The 21,420-nt window shown below is 38.8% G+C and overlaps 2 protein-coding genes across 4 annotated transcripts; both read right to left on the bottom strand.

The window, feature by feature from the left end:
* Nucleotides 1–368: 368 nt before the first annotated feature.
* On the bottom strand, nucleotides 369–3,431 carry LOC113666166 (E3 ubiquitin-protein ligase TRIM45). Its single transcript, XM_027181926.2, has one exon. The coding sequence runs from the start codon at nucleotides 3,197–3,199 to the stop codon at nucleotides 953–955; it is 2,247 nt and encodes a 748-aa protein (XP_027037727.2). The 5' UTR covers nucleotides 3,200–3,431; the 3' UTR covers nucleotides 369–952.
* Nucleotides 3,432–4,422: 991 nt separating this feature from the next.
* Nucleotides 4,423–20,416, bottom strand: LOC113667007 (uncharacterized). 3 transcript variants are annotated; one of them, XM_089208310.1, is made up of 17 exons: nucleotides 20,316–20,416; nucleotides 19,711–19,746; nucleotides 18,115–18,268; nucleotides 16,475–16,566; nucleotides 15,603–15,849; nucleotides 14,826–14,914; nucleotides 13,922–14,162; nucleotides 13,266–13,375; nucleotides 12,089–12,344; nucleotides 10,798–10,880; nucleotides 10,285–10,522; nucleotides 9,960–9,996; nucleotides 9,110–9,636; nucleotides 8,069–8,283; nucleotides 7,577–7,661; nucleotides 6,668–7,071; nucleotides 4,423–6,104 (listed from the first exon to the last, which is right to left on the bottom strand). In XM_089208310.1, the coding sequence occupies exons 3-17, from the start codon at nucleotides 18,203–18,205 to the stop codon at nucleotides 5,979–5,981; spliced, it is 2,841 nt and encodes a 946-aa protein (XP_089064436.1). In that variant the 5' UTR covers nucleotides 18,206–18,268; nucleotides 19,711–19,746; nucleotides 20,316–20,416; the 3' UTR covers nucleotides 4,423–5,978. The 3 variants fall into 3 exon arrangements, with proteins under 3 accessions (XP_089064436.1, XP_089064437.1, XP_089064438.1); XM_089208311.1 differs by having other exon boundaries at nucleotides 19,727–19,746; nucleotides 20,316–20,400; XM_089208312.1 differs by lacking the exon at nucleotides 19,711–19,746 and having other exon boundaries at nucleotides 20,316–20,403.
* Nucleotides 20,417–21,420: the final 1,004 nt, after the last annotated feature.

Below are 21,420 nucleotides of genomic sequence, written 5' to 3'. Positions count from 1 at the left end.
TTAGTTTAAACATGTTCAATTAATATTCCACTGATTTTGACAAAGTGTTCTTTATAGTATAAGAATCAAAAATCCCACCAACGTTTTTTGTAACAATGACGAAAAGTAATACATTTTTATTTTTTATGTGAATAATTATTCTACGTCACGATTGCTTATCTAAAATCTGGCTTGCTAACTGTTAAGCATGGTAAACAAACCATTTTGTCATATTTGTTTCAATTCCTTCGCCTTGACGGTTCATGTAACACAAAAACTTTTCTAACAAAGGCTTATCGAGCTAAAAGTAAAGATACTTTTCATTTTCAACTTCGCTAAACAATCAGGCCAGCTACAGAAGCATGCATGCATTAATTATGCAATTATCACAATGTAAAGAACTCCTCATTTAATTTATACAAAATCAAACGAAGTTTTTTGATCACATGATCACCTCTCTTATGCATTTCAACAGTCTGCTAAATTCTACTGATAAATTAAGTAAATAACACGACTTACAATTATCGAAAATAATGTGTAGTTCAAGGAAAGCTCTCTGGTGCAATCGCTTGACAAATTTGGGCTTTTTGTAGTTAAAGAAACAGTTAACAAATATTTTAGCTCAAAATCAATTTTTCTCAAGTCTATCGACCATATAGTCCATAAAAGTCAATCCATTCAAACATTGCGTAGCATTAAGTCCTTAACATTTCCATCTAAGAAGATCCGATTTGTCTTAGTTAAGATATAAAAAAGGTTCCCAAAATTTACCAACCTTAACAGCGATATACTACGGGTCCCTTGGATCATAAGCTATTTTTCGGCTTCATTATGACGAGTAATTTACCAAAGAAAAGAACAAACGAGAAGAATGTGTCAGTGCAATGGTGAAAATTCTTAGTCGTCAGTCCTGGCCCTCTATTAAAACATTTTAAGAGAATTTTTGCCAAATGATAAAAAAAAACATGAAGCCTCAACATATCCATGTCGCACTGGTAATGAAATTGTTATTTGTAGTTGTAATTTTTACTTCTTTCTTAAGGCATTCAGAGATCAAAATCCGATCATCTGGCATTGCGGCAACACCCCAAGGTATATTAATGGCTACCTTAGCACTTGTCTTGCCAATAAAAGTTCCCTCCAATGAAAACTGTTGAATGCATCCATTTCCCGGGTCACATACGAGAAGGTTGCCATACTTGTCAACACATAAGCCATACGGAGACTTCAACTGTCCATCACCGTTTCCTTTTTCTCCAAACTTGTACAAAAACCGTCCCTTGCCATCAAACACTTTCACACAGTTATTATTGCGGTCAGTTACAAAGAACTTTTCCTCGTAACAAACGCAGCTGGTGGGATGATCCAGTCTTTCAGGGCCGCTGTCTCCAAACTTGAACACACGTTCACCATCCATTGTAAACACCTGAATTCTGCTGTTAGCAAACTCCGCTACAGCGATAAAACGTCCATCACTTGTAATACAAACACTTACAGGATACCCAAACTCTCCATCTCCACTTCTCTTTTTTCCAAAGCTTTTCACAAAGTTACCTGTCTGAACATTTATCTGCTGTATTCGGTGATTAAATTGATCTGCCACTAGAATCTCGTCATCGTTGAGGAACGTGACGTCAGGCGGATTCGCAAATTGCCCATCCTTGTCACCTTGACCACCAATCTTTCGCGCAAACTTTCCTGTCTCATCAAATACCAGGATACAGTGACCATCAAAATCAGCCAAAGCAATAACACCTTTACTGTTCACTGCAATGCCGGCTAGAAACTGAGGCACTTCTCCCTGAAAGTCCAACTTACCAACAATGTTAAACTCTCGTGCTTTGACCACAATAGTAAAAGGACTCTTGACAAGTCTCTGTCCGTTTACCTTAACTTCTATTTTATATGTACCTGGTACTTTCACCACAAATTTTGCCTGGAAACAATCATCTTCTTTTTCACTCGTCACCAAACTCCTTATTTGATCAGCAGGGTCTATGTGTAATTCAACACGATCTGTGTGCTGAGTGTTTCTGATTTCTCCTTCGCTTGTTTTGGGACAAATCAGCAGCTCTGCTTCTACACCAGCTTGAAAATTCTGATCCAAGCCTTCCACGGTCGATCCTTGCACATCTGTTTCGCTGAATTTCGTAAATCCCAGACTTAAACTCTCTGGTTCACATGTCGACACAAACTCCACACACGAGCTAACCGGAAGTGCTGGCATTGTGGTCTTGATGAGGTCTTCAATTCGTTCTTGCACATTTTTCTTGTTTTGCATTATGTCTGAGCTTGAGCTCCTCTCAACCAGGTTGTTACTGAACTCAAATGCTTGGTCAAGTTGCTTTTCAAAAGACACAACCGATGCTTTTCCAGAATGTAACTTCGCAATCCTCGACACGCGAGACTTCTCGAGGGTAGTAATGGCTTCACGCTCCAGTTGGCGAAGCTTTCCCATCATCTGTTCGGTTGCTTGGGAAACTCGGCGTTTAGCTGTGCTAATGTTTGTTTCCAACTCATGCTCCGTCTTCTCAAATTCACGAATAACATCTCGGCAGACCTCTTTCTTCTCTTTTACAAGCTCGGCTCGGGCAGTGATGTTTGCTTTTTCATCGTCTGCTGCCTTTTCAAGCGGAACAACATCATGGCTTTTGTGATCGGTGTTAATACAAACTTGACAAACACAGCTTTGACATCCCACGCAGAAAAACTTCGTTACCTCTTTCTCGTGATACTTCTCCGAGCAAAACGATTGCCGTTTCAACAAGGCCTCGTAGTCTGCAGCTTGAAACTGTCGAACTGGTGTGACTTTGTGTCCCTGAAATATAGTATCTCGAAACACTTCGTGTGCTTTCACACAGTCTGGGCACATAAACTTCTCGCAATCGAAGCAGTAATTGATCTCAGCGCTCTTCTTCTGACATGTACTACAGCTGATCTCGCTTCCTTCGCCACTGCGTCGAACAGCAAGAAGACTCAACAAACTGTTGTGCAGAAAACTGCTGGGCAGATTATCAAAACGCTTTCCTTCAGGGATACAAATTTGTGCCTGACACTCGGGGCATCGATAAAACCCTTGTTTTTGGCTTGTTAAGGCATGTCGCTCCAGGCATTCACAGCAGAACGTATGAAGGCAAGCGATGGTCTTGGGTTTGGTGTAAGTATCCAGACAAATCGAACATGTTACATGCTCTTTGAGGTTTTTAAGAAGCGACTCCATCACGAATTGCAGAAAAAAACACAGCCGCGAAATGTGTTTTAGATTCCGAGAAAGCTTGCCTGAGGGGGCAGCCTATTTAAAGCAAGCAACCAGATCACTTCAAGACAGCTCTCGTGATCCTAAAATTGATCTCTACAGATGTCGTAATTTTTTACCTTGGGTGTCCCTGATTCCGAGAAAACGTGACTTAATTAAGCATACTATTTTAAGCAGGGAATCAAAGCTCTTTAGGATCTCGTGATCTCGGAGTAAAAGTTGACAATTTAACAGTCTTTATTTTCAAAGCGTTTTTCCTAGTTGATTATCAAATTGATCACAAGTTTTCATTGTCTACAACCTTATTGATCATAGAAATGACGTCACCATGTTCAAAACAAAACTGAAACCTCTCTGCCGCGCCTCGTAGTTTCACTGCAAAATTATAAGGAGAGGGTCTTTTTTATATCATGGCTTACCTTCGGTTTTTAAGAAAGGACATTTTTCCTTTTCGAAAGTTTCATGATAAGAAACTTGCATTAATATTTTGGAAAAGCAAACAGTCAAACGCGCGAATGTAAACAAGGCCCGACTTAGAATCCACGGGTGAAACTGTTTACTGCAAAAAAGGTCATCAGAGAGTTAACGTCACACGGAGACTTTCGATAGTTGAAATAAATTGTTATTTCTACGTCAACATTAGCTTTTTTTCTCAAAGCTCAAGCGTGTTTTGAGGTTTTCGATTAAATGTTTCGAATTTGTTTGTTTTAGTAATCATCTTAATTAACAAAAAAATCTTTCTGCAAAAGTACTTGAAGTAACTTTAATTTAATTATCAGCCACCAGACCAAGTAGCTTAGGCTTGTCGGCGAATAATTTGCGCCAATGAAAGGATACGCGAGGTCATTTCTGTGATAAGGCAGTCAAATCGAAAATTGAACACGGGTTTCATTCGTGTCTCAGCCGGCAAAACAGGCTCCCCCTCTTCAAATGATCCTAGCAAGTAACGTTGGAAGTTTTTCTTCCTTTCGACCCAAGAAATGCAAAACTTAGTTAGCTATAAGCGAACGATATTTCCATCTCTTGCCATATTGTTCACATGGAATTTATCACGCGCGTGCTCTCCTTGAAATACAATAAATATGTTATTCGTAAAAACACCGTCTACTTTAGTCGCCTAACGAAGTCGCTAAAAACAACACTCTCGGGAATGTTAAGCTAGATCTCTGCTGCCGAGAACACAAAGCTCTTCAAGATCGCGTTATTTTATTTCTTTCGTCGCGTGACTGCACGTGTTGACGAGTTCAATCGTCACGAAATTAAATTTACATAATAACCCTTATTCCAAGAGAGACATGAGAGCAAAGAATCAATCAGCTCAGTTTGGCTATGGTCTCCTTAAAAGTATATACAGATATGGGAAGGTGTTGACAAGGAGAATGTGTTTAATTATCAAGAGATCTTTAGTTTGCTGATCATTTCCTCTATTTTTGTAACCTCATTGCTTGATTCAGGTGTGATTTTGTGACGAGAAATTGGATGCTAGTCACCCTCATGGGTCAAAATGTAAGGAAAAAACTTTTGATGAGGCAATTACAACTTGGTCATACCAGTTACATTCTTAGTAAGGACTGCTAAAATGCACGAAGGTTACAATTAAAAACCAATAAAAGGATATAATTTAAGCCACCAAGAATAAATTGTTACAAGACTGAAGATACAAGAACAGGCGAAAGGTTTCGTTGATGATATCGTAGTACTGCGCATTACACCAACATACAAACTCTGAACCTTATAACAGTACTACTGTTTAAGAGAGAAAATAAAATGAAGGGGGAAGAGGCTTGGGAATTTTTCAAGCCAAACCTTCTCGTGTTTCAAATTTGCCAAACAAAAATTTTTTCTTACGCGCAACCTCTTTTGTGTTTCAATTTTCTTGAAATGTTGATTTTTAATTCATCCTCTTTTTTTACTTTTGTTTTGTTTGTTTTTTTGAGGGGGAGGGATGGTTTAGAGGTTGAATTGAAGGGATTTATATGTTAGCGCACTTGCTGTGTATCAATTTTTTTCATCGCACAATTTGAATCTTCAAAGATCCTTCCTTCTTCCCACCCCCTTCCCCTCCCCCTCCCTGCCACACACACACAAACACACACTGCCACAACTACATTTAAGGTCTCTGCACGTGATCTTGGATGACATCTAAAACCAAGACACTACGAAATCTTGAAATCACTGCACAGATCGAGATATTTTCATTTGCACGTTCACTTGTTAGTACACTGCTGATATGAAGTCGAAACGATTCTGAGCTCTGCAAACGTGCAGTCAGTTGAGAGATGCAGTGAGAAGACTTGAGGCGAGTTTACACTCCAGTCTTTAAGCCAATCATTACCGCACTTCTCAACAAATAGCACTTGTAAAAAAATAGTCTTCGTAAACAGTAACCAATAGTACGTAGTAGAGGAATTGTAGACTTAATAATGAAGACCGTTGTCTTCAAAATTTAAGCGGTGAATGGTGGGCTTACGTACTTTCCCAGTATCCACCGTACCAGATTAGATTTCACTGCAATAGAGAATTTTTTTCCGATGAGGAACGTTTCCTTAAGTAAGGGACGTAATGCAGAGGCAAATACGCTATTCAGACCCGGCTTGAAACCGATAAGAAAGTTATCGAGGAGTTTGAAGACAACAAAGCTTCATAAAACACACACGATAAACGGACCTTCCGCACCCTCATTCTCAGGACTGGAGGCCCAAATCATAGAATGCGTCGTTGGAATGAAATGTAACAGCCTGTGTTATCGAGGTTTCTTTTTCAGTTTCTGTACAGTAAAGTGAAGTTTAATGGCGGGTCCAAGAGTTACTCCAAGACACTTGTGAATCTCGTCTAAGGATAGTAACGTTAAAGCTCGACCGTCGATTTCCTGCGATGTGGAGAAAGAAAAATAATTTTGTTCATCTATATACTGCCTGAAGTTTTTATCAACATGTAACTTCTACTCAAGGACTTCTCGTTATTTACAGCGTGAGGAAGAGGGGGGAAAGGGAGGGAGGGGTGGGAGAATTTACGTTGTGTACCAATAAAATTTACCTGACCCCCCCCCCCCCCCCCCAACTCACTGGAGGATATGTAACGCCATCGGAACTCGGTAGTGAGCTGTTAAAATAGATGGGTACGATGGTGGGTTAGGGGAGGGGTAGGTGGGCAGTTACCCAGATACTGATATTGATCCCAATATTCTATACTTCCTCCCTTTACACTCTTCGACCTCCTCCCGATAAATTTTATGTAGGAAGATAAATTCTACCATTTCAGAATTATTTACAAAATATTGGGGACTAAAAGGCACTAATCAGGTAACATACAGTCAATAAATGTTGACCTCGATATTTTAACACGAAAATCGACCTCAGACTTGAGTGAATCCCTCATAAAAAGAGACATCTTGCCATCTTATTAACAATAGTAATAAAACCTCGCTGTTACCTGTCTCTGAAACTCGTCTGCAAACTTAAAACAGTCAGTTGTTCTTATGAAATCCACTACATCTTGAACGCTCCATTGAGATACGTGTTTTGATGAACGCGAACCCGAAATGCTCGGTGATCCCGAGGGTTCGGGTCTGGGGGGCTCTGGAGGGAGATTCTTTACAAAAGGTGCAGCTTTCGGGATATTCTTTGCTTTAGGGAGGGCAATCTTTAGAACGGGAAGGGACTTTGCGGGTTGACCCGCAGGATTACCCGCGGGATAACCCACCAGGTGGCTATCTACTTTAGGGACGGCTTTTCTTATTGGGGATGGTGTGTCGTTCAAGGGTGGCGTCGCTGGACTTGGTGTTGTCGGCGATTCGTAATTTTTGCGGAGAGATGAAGCGGGTGGAGAAAGAGGAACTGAAACAGAACAAAAATTAAAACATAAGTTTAAAAGTTCAAGTGAAAAGACAGTCAAAATTTGGGGTCAGACAAAACTTTCTCGTATCTGATATGATTAAGATACGGGAAAAATGATATTAACCCGAGAGGTGGTATGGTCGATTGATAAAGTCACTGAATTCGGAATCCCGAAGTCCGGAGTTCGAGTCCCGCTACGACAAAAAGCGATCCTATTCCTCAGCAATTCCCTTGGTGGTCCCGTGTTCAATTTTCCCCGACCACGCTTGTACACAACCAAATGACTTGACTCCTTCCGACCTGGGCTTTAAACCAAGTTGACTTTGATTTGGAGTACAAGTAGCAGTTGTCTGAGAATACTTTTCTTAACCTTTACTTAACCCACCCTAATGTTGCCTTTTACAAAAAATTGACGATCAATTCCGGCTTTTGGACGGGGTATTAGAACACAATTTTACCCGGAGAATGATGTTAAAGCTTCGAATTATCGATGCATAATTCTAACCTTTCTGAGCATCACAGTGCGCACACAGTGCGACTTTATTCAAACTGATGAGATTCTCGCACAAAGAGAGTTTGTTTTTTAACGTCTGCAATAGAAAATAACAAACATCAAGCTCGTAAAGATAAAGGCGGAGAAGCGATATGATTCTGTAATTGACTGAGTCCACCTGTCACACAGCGGTGTTGCTTAGCACTAGGTGTCTGACGTCACAAACCACTGGATACCCACGTTGGAAGTCGAGCAAACATGACAAGGACTGTGAAAATAATCTAAGGAATATTTCAGAAAATAAACCATGGTGACTGTCAACTAAGACGACTGCCTTCAGCTTCTTTATCTATGCTCTTCGTTTACTATTGAATCTCCTAGACTGAATTTAAAAATATATGGATTTAAGTCGTGGGCGAGCTGGCTGGTTGACTTTCACCCTTTCGCCGTCCGTGCTCTCGAATCTACCTAAGCTCAAAAACCCTACAGAAAAGAACACAGTACCTTCAAAATTGAAGCAATAGTCATTTTATCAGTCTCAGAAGCAAGCAGCTTCAGAACTTGTTTCGACGAATGAGCGCTGAGAACAATTTGCTCAACAAGTTGTCTTAAGACAATATTGGGACCCGCTGGACCAATGACAGCAGGAAGACTTGCTACTTTAGCTTGCTTAAGAAACGGGCCCGGTTCACAGGATTTTTTGACATAAATACAGATCCCTATAAAGGAAAACAAAAGCAAATTTTTGAAGAAAGATCAACATAGAGTCTACCATGTAGAAAGATTTTCTTCTCGTCTTGCCACAAGCGTGAAATTAAGAAAAAATTCTAACTCTTTATAACGAATGGAGACTCAGATCTTCGAAATCTGCACTCCGATTTTCTTCCACTGAACCACAAAAAGTCTCTATGGCGACTGAGATACGTGACACGCGTTTAATACACTCCTAAGATCAGCATTTTCAAAAGCGTCGTGTGAAGAAATAGAATAGGACGATAATAAAACACAGAAAGATGTTTTTCATCTTTTCGTGAGCAAGGGGAAGGACGATTTAAAGTCTCCTTCGTAGCCGTTATTTGGTCCCTTCACGCAAGGAGGACAGAAGGTGGTGTGTGCCGTGACAGAACAGCGGCTACCTAGGAGACTACATTCAGTATCAAAATTAGTTGACACATTATGTTTGAAGAGTCCTATCTGTCTAGAATAACACTCCTGTTTTTACCACATTCTTAATTAATGAGACCCCCCCCCCCCTCCTACCATTCAATGTTGCCTGTATTTAGTTAAAAGTTCAACATTGTTTTTTGTTTGTTTTGTTTTGCTTTGTTCTGTTTCTTTTATGGGGGGAAGGGGAGGGGGCAAGTAGGTTAACTTAAATACGGTAAAAGAGATAAAATTGTAGTAACAGGGGGTTGAAAAGATCAAATTTTGTTCCCGATTGTAGGTTGTAATAATGTAGATTGTAATAAAAAAGTCATAAAACAAGTCATAAAGTGCGGCTCGACATTTTACTTAAAGAATGACAAAGCCGTCATGAACGCATACCTGAATCATCCTTCGAAGGTAGACCTGGTTTGGTCTCAACAGGCTTACTTTCCTTTCTCTCCACCTCAACCTCGTCGTCTTCTGTCAGATCAATCACAGCTTCAACTTTCTTCTTTTCCGCACTTTCCTCTTCTTCCTCTTCACCGTAATCCCGCGGGACAAGTGTCGAGGGCCTCAAATCATATTTACCCTTAGAAGATATGGGTGACTGTTTCTCTTGTGACTTTGTGTTCACCTCTTCGAGAGAACAAGACTCCGTTTTTTCTGTGTGAGAATTGGACTCCATTTTGACTTCGTTTTCAGTGTTTATGGATGTCATGTTAACGCTCTGCTGGTGATTTGTGTCACGCTGGATCACGCTTGTCACGTTGTTTCCACCTGTGACAGGTGTAACGTTTACAGAATTTAGAGGCGTAGTTGTAGAATTTGTAGTACTCGTTTCATAAGTTCTAGTTGTTGAGAGATTGGTGATGTTGGCTGTGCTTGTATCTGTCACTTTTTTGTTACTTTCTCTTTGTCTTGTGGTTCTGCAAGAGATTAACTCAGGATTAATAAGTAATTTCTCCTCATAATATCAATACATAGTTGCGCAAAAAGGTAAGGAGAAGAAAGAAAACTATCAACTGAAGAATTTTGCTTGATCTATCAGCACATTCTGAGAACAAAACTAGTGAGAAATATATGACAGACGGTGAGGAGAAGTCATACTGAGATGCTGTTTATGAAAGTAAATTCACTGCTCTCGCATGCCAACATCATCACAATATGAATAGTTCGCCGAAAAATGTATCCATTTTGCATCATATCGAACATCAGTTCACATCCAATACGTAATAAATTTCTAAAATACCTTAGCGAAGCAAGACGCCTGTTTTCCTCGGGAGGACCTGAGCAAAGATGACAAAAGAGACACAGTCAAGTATACATCTGGCCCCGGTTGTTAAAAGAGTCGATAACTCTATCCACTGGATAAATCGCTATTGAGTACAACCTGCAGTATGTTCTGTCAACAATTATCAGCTGGATAGTGATTTATCCGTCGAATAGCATTATCCGCCCTTTGGAATAAGACTTTGTACCCTTACGACATTTTCAGGAAGATCACTCAGTTATCGTTTCTCATGATCGAACAAATACTGCTGTAACGTCACAGTTTATCAGCCAAAATTTCTTACGCTGTATTCTCGGTGTAACGAGCGGGTGCCCGTTCATGCTACACCATCCAACTGGAAAAAGATCCAATGATTCCACATCGTAGATATGTTCCACAGAGTCATTCTTGTATCCATCGAGTAACACCCACATAGTGCGTCCGACCACTTGTGAGACCGAAGCTACTGTTATGGTGCTGGGATCTGTTTGATCGACTGCTTCGAGCTTCATTCCGATATCAAACTCATGAGGTGGAACTGCCTACAGTGGATAAATAACTCAAGTTAGATTCTTCATCAAGTCAAGCTTCACCTTACGGAAAAAGATGCACGAGAAAGATGCACCTTACCAAATACTATTTCTAGCTTATAGTGATATATGTGAGATGCTTTCTCGCATGATAAACGCTAATTCTTTCCCTAAAATCAAATGCACGAGCAAAACCAATATTGTATCAATACTCAACACACCTGTTGGGTTCACAATTTTATCAGTTATTTTGTCAATCACAGTTGTTTATAAGTTAAGAGCATTACCAAAGTAAACAGAGAGTCGGCAGCTGCAGTCGAGTTTGTATGTTCAAGGTATGTCTGCCAGTTGAAGGGATGAACAAGATATCCTGCCGAGAAAATACAATTACAAAACATAAGATAAAGTGAAAAATATAAAGACGTTCACAAGTTTACACAAAGAAAACTGGGATGGAACGTTGTAAACGCACATACTAACAATTGTAAGAAAAGTTAAAGGGTGTAGGCTTCTACAGAAACTGTGGTGCTGCGTCGGTGGGGAAGAATAACCAGATCATTTGGTTTCATCAATTGAGTTGATAATATAGATTGGTCACCGGAAAGAATTTATAAGGCCGACGTTTCGAGCGTTAGTCCATCGTCACTCGCTTTGATAAAGGGCTTAGACTGAAGCGTCAGCTTTAAACACTCCTTACGATGGCCAGTCTATATTATCAACTCAGTTGATTAAACCAAACCATTACGTAAGAAAAATAATGTATTCTAGGCGTTCAGTTGGTAAAACAGAACAAAATAGTAAACGGCGCTATTGTAATGGCGGATGAAAAAAGGGAAGGAGTTTGGGTCGACCAGACCCAGCCCTCCCTCGCTTTTTTCACCTAGCCGCCACCGGCTACGGCGCTGTATACCATCGCCCGGTAAAATCCATTGAAAGCATAAAACAGCATTATCATGAATGCTGTATGTGCCCACAGACAATTCTCGACATTTCTGATCTGATCAATACAAGATGCATCAAACACAAACCAACAAACTTGATCTCAAGGGTAGGAAACATTTTTCTGAACTTGACTTTTTGCCACTCCTTCACCTTGTGCAATGTTGAAAGAACAATTTTGGACCCTGAATTTTGCCTAAATTGCAATAAATTTTCAGTGGCTCAGAAAGAACACTCAGATGGTGGTAAGACGCACCATAACTTGTAATCATGATCAAGGACACAAAATAGTTTTTTTCTCAAGAGCTCGTAAGAAGTGGTTCCAAACAACTTCCTTTCTACATTCGGAGAACAGTTCAATACCAATTTAACCCTTTGAAACATCAAATTTCTCCTTACAACGTCACCCCTGAATCACACATTAAAGTAATGACAATAAAGGTAATGATTGCCCACTAAAGAAGCTCTTGATTGTTAAACAAATTCTCCTTGTCAGCACCTAAGGAAATGTACAGACAATAGTAGGGAGAATATACAACCTGATGTTAGGGTGTAAAGGATTAAGTGAAATAACCACAAATGTTCCAATCGCAAAAATGAACATTGATATCAAATGTGCAGTGTTAAAAAATTCCATACCTGGGGGTGGGGTAAGTTGAATGTTGTTCTGAGCACACCACCCTACAGGGAAGATATTCCTAGAATTGGAGGTACACCACATGGCAGGTCGGTTGCTGTCACTGCATGTGATCATGCTGTCAATCTCCACCTGGAAGAAGAACTCGCTAGGAATTTTGGTAACTGTAGCAGCACAGATGGAAGAAGGATCACTGGGATTCACGGCTTCTAGTTTCAAACCCTTTGTAAATCCATGTGGTCTTGGCAAGCTGTCAGACTGAAGAAGAGGAACAATTCTCAAACATCACATCAAATATAAACTGATAGCCTAATTTCAATATTTTCATATTTGGTTTTTATATGATACACGTAAGCTGAATTATGCCTGCATTTTGAGCAGTTCTTTCTCATGATCTGTTGGAGGACAGATGCACAGAAGACATCACCATCAACAAAACCTTTCTTTTCGTCATGTAAAACAAACAGATTCCATGTTGCCATGGGTTTGTACAGTAACAGATCAGGAGGTAAGTACATCATGTACTACATTCTTGTTCTCACCACATTTTGATGCCATCGAGGTTTAGAATTTTCAAATTCTGCATTATGGTACCATAATGAAAAGAGATTGAGATTTCTATGCACCAACCACTTTCAGGCTGTTCAAACCATATCCTCCCTCAACATAACATCCAAGAAATTCAGGGTGAACAATCATTGCTGATGCTAAATATATGCTTTATGCATTTTGTCATCACTAGAGCAAGCTGTTCTACAGAGTAGCTCATTGAGTTGGTAGCAAAGCACTTTCAGATCAAGTGTTGTAAAAAAAAAAAACACAAAGTACAAGTAATCACAACTGCGGATGAGATTGAGAGTGTAACAGAAAGGCGTAACATAAAAACAAGCAAACTAGTTGTAGTGCCAGAAATGCAAGTGAAAAAGTCATGACTGGTTTTGGTTTTACATGTGGTTGGCTGAAAGAGTGACCCACAATTTCTTGACCAATCACAGATTGCAGTACAGCAAAGCCAACACAATCGCATATCACTTGTGAGACTCAACTCAAATTCCTCTACTATGATCTCTATTGGGAAGATGGTAAACAGTGTACAGTGCACAGCGTACAGTGTACAGTGTACAGTGTACAGTGTACAGTGTACAGTGTACAGTGTACAGTGTACAGCCTACAGTGTACCTTGTTTAGTGCCTCGTTGAGTGACATGTCATTTGATGTCATATTACAAATACCAAGAAGCCTTCCTCTGATTTGTGCCCAGTCTTTTGATGGATACCTTGTCTTTAGATCTTCAATGGAATGAAAAAAAATCAATTACTGAATCAAATCCATAAAAGGGATCCATTGAAAAATCAATCCTAATCAATCCTATAAACATAATCATTTATTAATAAATTAAATTGAAATGCTCATAAAACAAATCCCTAATATACCCAGTACATGTTTGTTAACAAGACCCCAGTTTAAGAAACAGTAGAATGGGGTAATGAGTATTCTGCTTTCAAATAAAAGAGAAATTTTTCAAACTTTAACCAGACACTCTTGTAGTCTGACTACGTGCACTTTTGTGCATGCATTTGATAAATTCAGGCTGATCGATCGCATGTAATTTACATACATCTTAAAGTCAATTGAGAGTCTTGTACTTGTATGTTTCACACACAATCTACAGTAAATGGTGCTCACATGTAAAACACGGGAATCATACTTGACTGATGCACAAGCTGCAGTTCATATAAGAAATACTGTGGCATCTTGGCCTCATACTCTTCAGCACTGGTTGAAAAACAGTAAGAGAGTTGGCATTTTCAGGCAGGCACATGCACAGTACTTACCAGGAGGAATGTTGAGTCTCAACTTCTTTTTCTTCCCCCAACCAAGTTGGTGAACAGTGTCTGACAGGAAATAAACCCAAACATCATTGGCTTCATCTTCCGATCCTTCTAGTCGTAATCTTAGCCTCAAACCATAGGAATCTACCACTGATGCAACCCAGTAACTGAGTGGATCATTCTTGTACAACACCTCTAACTTCAATCCTGGCTTCAGCTGATTTTCTTCATCTGGATTTGATCTCTGAAAACACACCCAGGCACATCTGTAACTGTTGCAGAAACTTTTTTATTTCCAAGAACAAATTACAGTAGTAATTCTCCCTACTGTCTGCTGTACAATTCTAAGATGTAGGTTTAGAGAATTTAGTATTGAATCAACTAATAATTCCCTGATTGATTAAGGGGATTCTAAGTTAATATTTTTTATTCTCATCACTTGTTTGCTTGAAATTGTATTGATATTGTAAGGAGAAATTCTCTCTTGATCACTCATGGGAGTTAAATGGTTAACAGGTACAATTAGCCAATGATAAATTCTCTCTTGATCACTCATGGGAGTTAAATGGTTAACAGGTACAATTAGCCAATGATAAATTCAAAATGGTTTGAAAAAAATCTAATTAGTATCTTCTACTCTGTTTAACTTAACAAAACATCAGAAAATAGAATGGCTTACATAGTGCTCATCTTCATAATGTTGCCCCAAATTCAATTTTAACAATCAAAAATTAAAAACATGAGCTACATGTACCACTGAACATTTAAGGGCTAAGTGCAAAAAATGGTGACATTTCAGCAACATGACTGAAGATAAAAATAATTTGTGAGGCATGATCAATTTCATAATGAAAAACCTGGCACACAATGAAGTCCAAGATGCCCAGCAATTTAGTTGGTTACCTACCCTGTGGAACAAATGAGCTGGTGCACAGACAGCCCCTTCCAGATCTTGCTTTAGAAACTTGGCCCAGTTTGACTCCTTATGCCTGATGGCTGTATAATAATATTTATACATTAACAATGCCCTTTTGAAATCATTATAACAGTTAATAATGTTTAATATATTTTTAGGAACAGAAGTTCAAGTTTTTGCATTCCAAATTGTGAACATTGTAACTGAAGATTGATTGGTTACAACCAGAATTTAAATGCTAGTCCCCAGTAGGAGAAAAACTTGTCTCATTTTTTTTCCTTCTGTGCTTTTTTTGCACTCATGACAGAACCATCTCGTCTATTAACCCCTCAATCCCAAGATCTCAATTATAGTAATTCTCCTTAATATCTGCCATACAATTCTTCTAGTGTCAGTCAGGAGAATTTGGCATTGGATCAACTAACTGAATCAACTACCTTACATTATATATTTCTTTATTCTCATCACTTGTCTGCTTGATATTGTATTAAGGAGAAATTTTGTCTTGGTTGCTCCTGAGAATGAAATGGTTATTGAGTTCTCAAGGTGGGAAAGATTATAATGCACATTGAAATTCCCATTAATTTGTTCAATCTGCAGCAACAACAGAAAACTTTTTTCATATTGTTAAAATTGCTTCCAAATGAGTTTACTTTAATCAATAACAGGAAACATAGTAAGCTCTGATGCCCACATGAGTCAGAATTGAATGTAGACATCACTGAACAATGTACACTGTGAACATTTCCGATGTGTTATTTCATATACCTGCAGGAGGGATAAGTATGTGATTATTTCTTGCACACCAGCCAACAGGTTGAAGATCATCAGATGCTGCATCACACCAGAAGTCTCCACTGCGATCATCATCGTAGCCATCATACCGTAACAGAAGCAGTGGCCCAGATGCCATGACAACTGTAGCTACCCAGTAGGTATCAGCCTCTAATGATGTACGATCCATGGATTCCAACTTCATACCAGGAACAAACCCTTGAACTTTTGTGTCTTGTACCTGGAGCAAAATAAATGTAAATACATGTCAAGGAAAAAAGTTAACTTCCACTTTTTTTCTCCACAGGTAGCTAAGTGATCACAAAGGTACCAAGATAGGAGAATTCTCCTGCATTTATACAGAATTTTCTGAATAAATTCTCATGAAGTGAGTTATATTCTATTCAGACATAAAGAGTATGCTCCTTTGACTAAATAATATTCCCTTGCTGGTATATTACTCCAAGAAAACCCTGTAACAGTGGAGACAAAGAGGGTTTTCAACCCTACAGGAAGCACACTCAGACCTATCACATTCCTTCTTTTGGGTGGATATCAGGCTTATCTATTCTTCATTTAACCCTTTAACTCCCATGAGTGACCAAGAGAGAAATTCTCCTTAGAATGTCAATGCAATATCAAGCGGATAAGTGATGAGAATAAAGAAAAATAGCCATAAGGGGATTTTTAGTTGACCCAATACCAAATTCTCCAAAGGAACATCATATGAGTTGTATGGCAGATGGTAAGGAGAATTACTGACGAGATCTTGAGAGTAATAGAGTTAATAGGTTGTGTCTAGTACATGCAGTGAAAATGAAAAAGCATTTACAATTACTTGTACATCTACATGTATTAATGCTTACATGTTTAAATGTTTCCTTAGGAACAGCCTTAGCATGATACTTTTTTAAATATTCTTCCCAGGAAAAGAGCTCTTCATCTTCTTCATCCGACCCTGTAATAAAGAATAACATACATATCACTGTTATGACAGTATGACCTTCGCCCTTTACACCCTGACATCAGTATCTATATGCTCCACCCTGTTCTTCATACATTTCCTGCAGAGCCAGAAAGGAGAATTAATTTAACAAAAGCTTCTTTTAATGGCGATCATTTCTTTAATTCTCATGACCTTCCTTTTTTGATTCACAAGTGAAACTGCAAGAAGAAATTAGAAGCTAGTCACTCCAAGGTTCAACAGGTAAATGAATCCACCCAAAATTCACAATGAATAGTAAAGTTGTGCACAACTACAGCAGTTCTCTAAGCTGGATTTTTTTGGTTGCAAAGCCAGCAGCCAAACTGTGTTTCACAGTTCCCTATGAAGCTTTCACATTCTAGATACAACTTGTATAAGTGGACCACATACATGTATAATGGATTAACTGGGTACAAGGTTTTCCCCCTTTTGGTGCTAGTTTAAATTTTCAAAGCTCTCTAATATCTCACAATTTATAATTCAAAATGACATTTTTCAGAAGGTCCAGTCATTTCTGATGATGATGATGATGATGATGATGATGATGATGATGATGATGATGATGATGATGTAGCATTTATTTACATGTGGAGCACTATCCATGCTTACAGCACCACTCAAAAGTAAGTTGACAGTCTTGACTTGAAACTTGATCCTCTATCCTTGAAACTATCAAGAGTCGTTGCCCAAAGCTCAAGTATCGAGAATCAAGGATCAAGAGGCTCAGAGAACTTTTCAAGGATCTTGAGTGCATTTTTGAGGAAACTATTTATTTCAAGCAGGCAAAACAATAGGCAAAGATCAAACACTTGACACCCAGCTTCATGACACAAAAACTGCCTGCATGTATGCAAATATTTTCATTCTAAAGAGGACTTGCTGTATGCTCCAACATGCTTTACAACACCTTGAAGGGGGACTTTGACCAGGCTAAGTTGAGCAGCTTACAATTATGCTGCTGCCCCCACTTTTACGAACAACGACAGACCACAACACCAAGAACTAGGTTTCCTACTCTCTGGGAGATGTGAGTGGGTTCCTTAACTTCCCTTACTAACCAGTACAGAGAGAATAAGGGAGAGAGGGACCTACATGTACTGTATACATCATTGTCCTCATCCAAAAATACTAGAACATGAAACCATTTTCAGATGTAAAAGCAAAGGCAGCAATTTCTCCACAGTTACACTGTATTTCAAGACCTTGAGTGTTGCACCAGTCTGGGATTGATCCCTTAACCCTTGAAGTCCTACTAGTGATCTAGAAAGAATTTCTCCTTACACTATCAGTACAATATCAAGCAGACAGGTAATGAGAATGAAGAGAAATACCAATCAGGGGATTATTAGTTGATCCAATTCCAAATTCTCCAAATTAACATCATATGAACTGTAAGGCAGACAGTAAGGAGAATTACTGATAAAATATTGGGAGTTAAAGGGTTAACCTCCCCCAACAGTCTGGCACTCTACAACATGAGCTACCAGGCAGCTAAAATGACAACATAACCCTTGACCTTACCTGATCCATTTTTTAATGATTTCTTTGCATTCCTAGCAACATCCTCTATACTTTTCTTTCGTTTGCGAGTCGCAAGATCTCTGTCCATCATTACTTCATCCTAAATCTTCTGCTCTACAATGCCATGATCACTGCCTGTTGTGCATGTAATGACCTGGAACAATAAATAGAGTCAGACCTGTAAATCAAGTGAGGCCAGGTATGCTACGATAATTTAGTTTTCCAAGCTTTTGCCAATCTACGGCATCATCAGGGAATGTAGATGGATGATAGGGGTTAAACAGGGTCAAGAATTAATGAAATATTCCTGTCCATCAGAAGTTTTGAATACTATAATTATAAATCAGAGATTCAACACAGTCACAATTTAGTGTCAAAACATGCTAGGATATTTGTCCACTGCAAGAAGCAAACAGTTTTCCTATAGTGAAACTCAAAGAAAAGTGTTAGCATTAGCATATTTCACACCAAATAGTGGCTACTGTGTTTATAATCTGTCAAATACATTTTTTTTTAAGAGCATACAGTACAAAATGTTCAAAATACCTTACCCTATAAAAGAAATGTTGACTTTTCTGGGTGACCATAATTATAAAAAACAATTTTATTTCTTTTCTGAATCAACACCAAAACTTTCTACTAATTTGAAACCACTCCTAATGAAAGACAATTGGTGCATTAGATGCCAGGATTGGAAATTGGAAAAGATCACTGCAGGAATATCACCAGTAATAATCAAAAAAAATATTTTTGCTTGTGCCCAATTGTTCAAAATGCATCACATGACTGAATATCCCCCAACTAAAACTGGAGATATCCAAGGATATACCCCATGTCATACTCCCCAATTTTGAAACCTTGCGTCTAATACAGAAAACTCTGCATTTCACTTTCATTCAAGATGAGAAAGCATTGTGAGGTTGTTACAGAAGAAGGAACATATTAATTTATTCATAATCATACTAGAGAACAACGAAAAGTAACTATCAGACACCATAAGCCGTTAGCTGTTCGCTAACATTTTTTCCTGCACCTTTGAAGGATAATAACCACAACAACCTTCATTTGGTGCAAAAATATACTTGTACATTTGTTCTTGGAAATTATCTATTCCTCAAAGCTCACAGTTTTCCTTGAGCTTCACTCTTGGAAAACAGTTCACATCTTGGAACAGAAAATGTCCCCGGGAAAATATCCGTACACATTTTTGCCCTAAGTAGAGGCTATTGTTTACATACTCCATAGTGGTATTGTACAACTCTGACTGGGGAATACTCTGTTAAATTGCGTTTCTAAACCAATTGCATTCATGCCGGAATATCTGATGTGCTACAATGTATGGATAGTTTAATCTATGTTTAATAAGACTTTTTTTCCAGAATGCAGTCAAAAGAACACAGATAATAGGCTATACAGTGAAGCATGTTCATACGCTGTAGCAAGAAAGAATTTAATTAAAATCACATGCACATTAAAGCTAACAGTTAAATTGGCTATGAATGAAAAGAAATTGTTTTAATCATAAAAATGTTACCAAAACAAATTACATAACCTGTACTTGCTAGTAAGAAAAATCAAAGAAGTACATAAACCCACCAGAATCAATACCTACTTGCGTTAAGGATACCCACTCTGGAACAACAAATCAAAATCTTTGTCTTAATCAACAGAAGATGAGAACTGTCATTGGAAACCGCTTGTAGTTACAACTTAATTTGACAATGTGAGGCAACATTGAGTAATTCTGGTGAAAATCAGATACTCAATTTGATTTCCCGCTACAGTGATTGTGACCAATAACATATGTTTCCTATTTTTTTAAACCGAACGCGCCATATTACAGACAGCAAATCGACGCGACGCGACGCGATTAATTCATTGCGTTGAGCAAAATTGAAAGTACAAGAGTCAAATCGACCGCAGTATTTCGGATCAGCATAAATTACCGGTATACAATATGCATTAGACCCCTGGTTTACGATTTTAAGAATCTAAGTTTACATAGATCGTTTGTAGCGTGAATTTCAACAACAGTTTTACGCATGCATGTGAGCTAGCTCCAAAATCGTTGGAAAACTGCTGGAAAATCACGTCTCTAATAAAAACATTTGCCTCGATCGTTGAGAAAAGAAATTTCTGATTTCACGAATCATCTCTGCAATATTTAAGCGAGGGTTAAGTTTGTTGCCTGTAAAACTTACCGCGGGAGACGGGATTATTCACGACTTTTCCAGCTTAATCAAGGATGCACTTAGTGCTCAAACAACCTCAGATGTCTTATACAGACCTGGCTGCTCAGCCTAGATAAATATTGCGTGGTTACACGGTTCATTGATTCGTCGCTATTCCCAGTCTCTGCTCGTGAGAATTTTTCAGGTTTATCCGGATGATGTCTAATGGTCTCAAGAACCTTTCTGATTAACAGATGCACGTGTTCCAAACAAGGTTATTCCCCCTTTTCGGTCGATAAGTTAATCCGACAGCTTCTAACACAAAACTGAATAAAAGGGCAATAATATTTCAGTAACACTTTTCTCTTGGATATGAAGATATACTCTAGCTTCCAGTCGGTGAAAATAGAAGTGTTAAGACTTTCAAAACTTCCTCATTAATAATCGCCGAGTTAAAATTTTAGGCCGATACAATATATAGATTTACCCAAGCCTAACAGTGGAGCTCTTGATACTTTATTTTCCAGCCCTTCGCAATAATAAAAACTGGATGGGGGATGGGGCGAGCGGGAGGGGGGGGGGGTGAGGGGGGAGGGGGGCCACCAGAATTAACGGGGTCTGGAACCGTGGGACGATGTTTTCACAATTTGCAAAGCGATCAACACGCATACAAGTCGGCGGTGTTTTCAAGCAGCTGAGAACCTTCGTTATTGTTTCAAATGTTTTGAGCAAATTTTCGAAGATGAAACAGATGGGATAGGGTTTCGAAATAAGGCCTTCACTACTATTCGCCTACATAGGTGTAGATTTTAAAATGTGGCACCAGACCCTAAAATGTTCCTGGAACTTTCGAGAGGCAGATGAAAAAAACACATAAGAGTTCAGGGTGATAGACCGAGATCTGAAAATTATTCCCGTACGGGCCGAAAATTAAAATCTCATGTGACATACTTTAATTTTGTCCGTGTTCTAATCTGTATCAAGAGAGGAAACAGTTTATCCACCAATTTATCCACTTGGCTGTAATTATTACCTACACCACAATTGTACCAGTTTACCACAGCAATAGACCCCGAGTAGTTTACCTTTCTTTTGAAAGAGATAAGTGCAGACGAGCAGACGCATTTCAGAGACA

The sequence above is a fragment of the Pocillopora damicornis genome, chromosome 5 (genome assembly GCF_964200805.1).
Source record: "Pocillopora damicornis chromosome 5, jaPocDami1.2, whole genome shotgun sequence".
In the NCBI taxonomy this organism is placed as follows: Eukaryota; Metazoa; Cnidaria; class Anthozoa; order Scleractinia; family Pocilloporidae; genus Pocillopora; species Pocillopora damicornis.
This window is presented reverse-complemented; position numbering and strand designations above follow the sequence as displayed.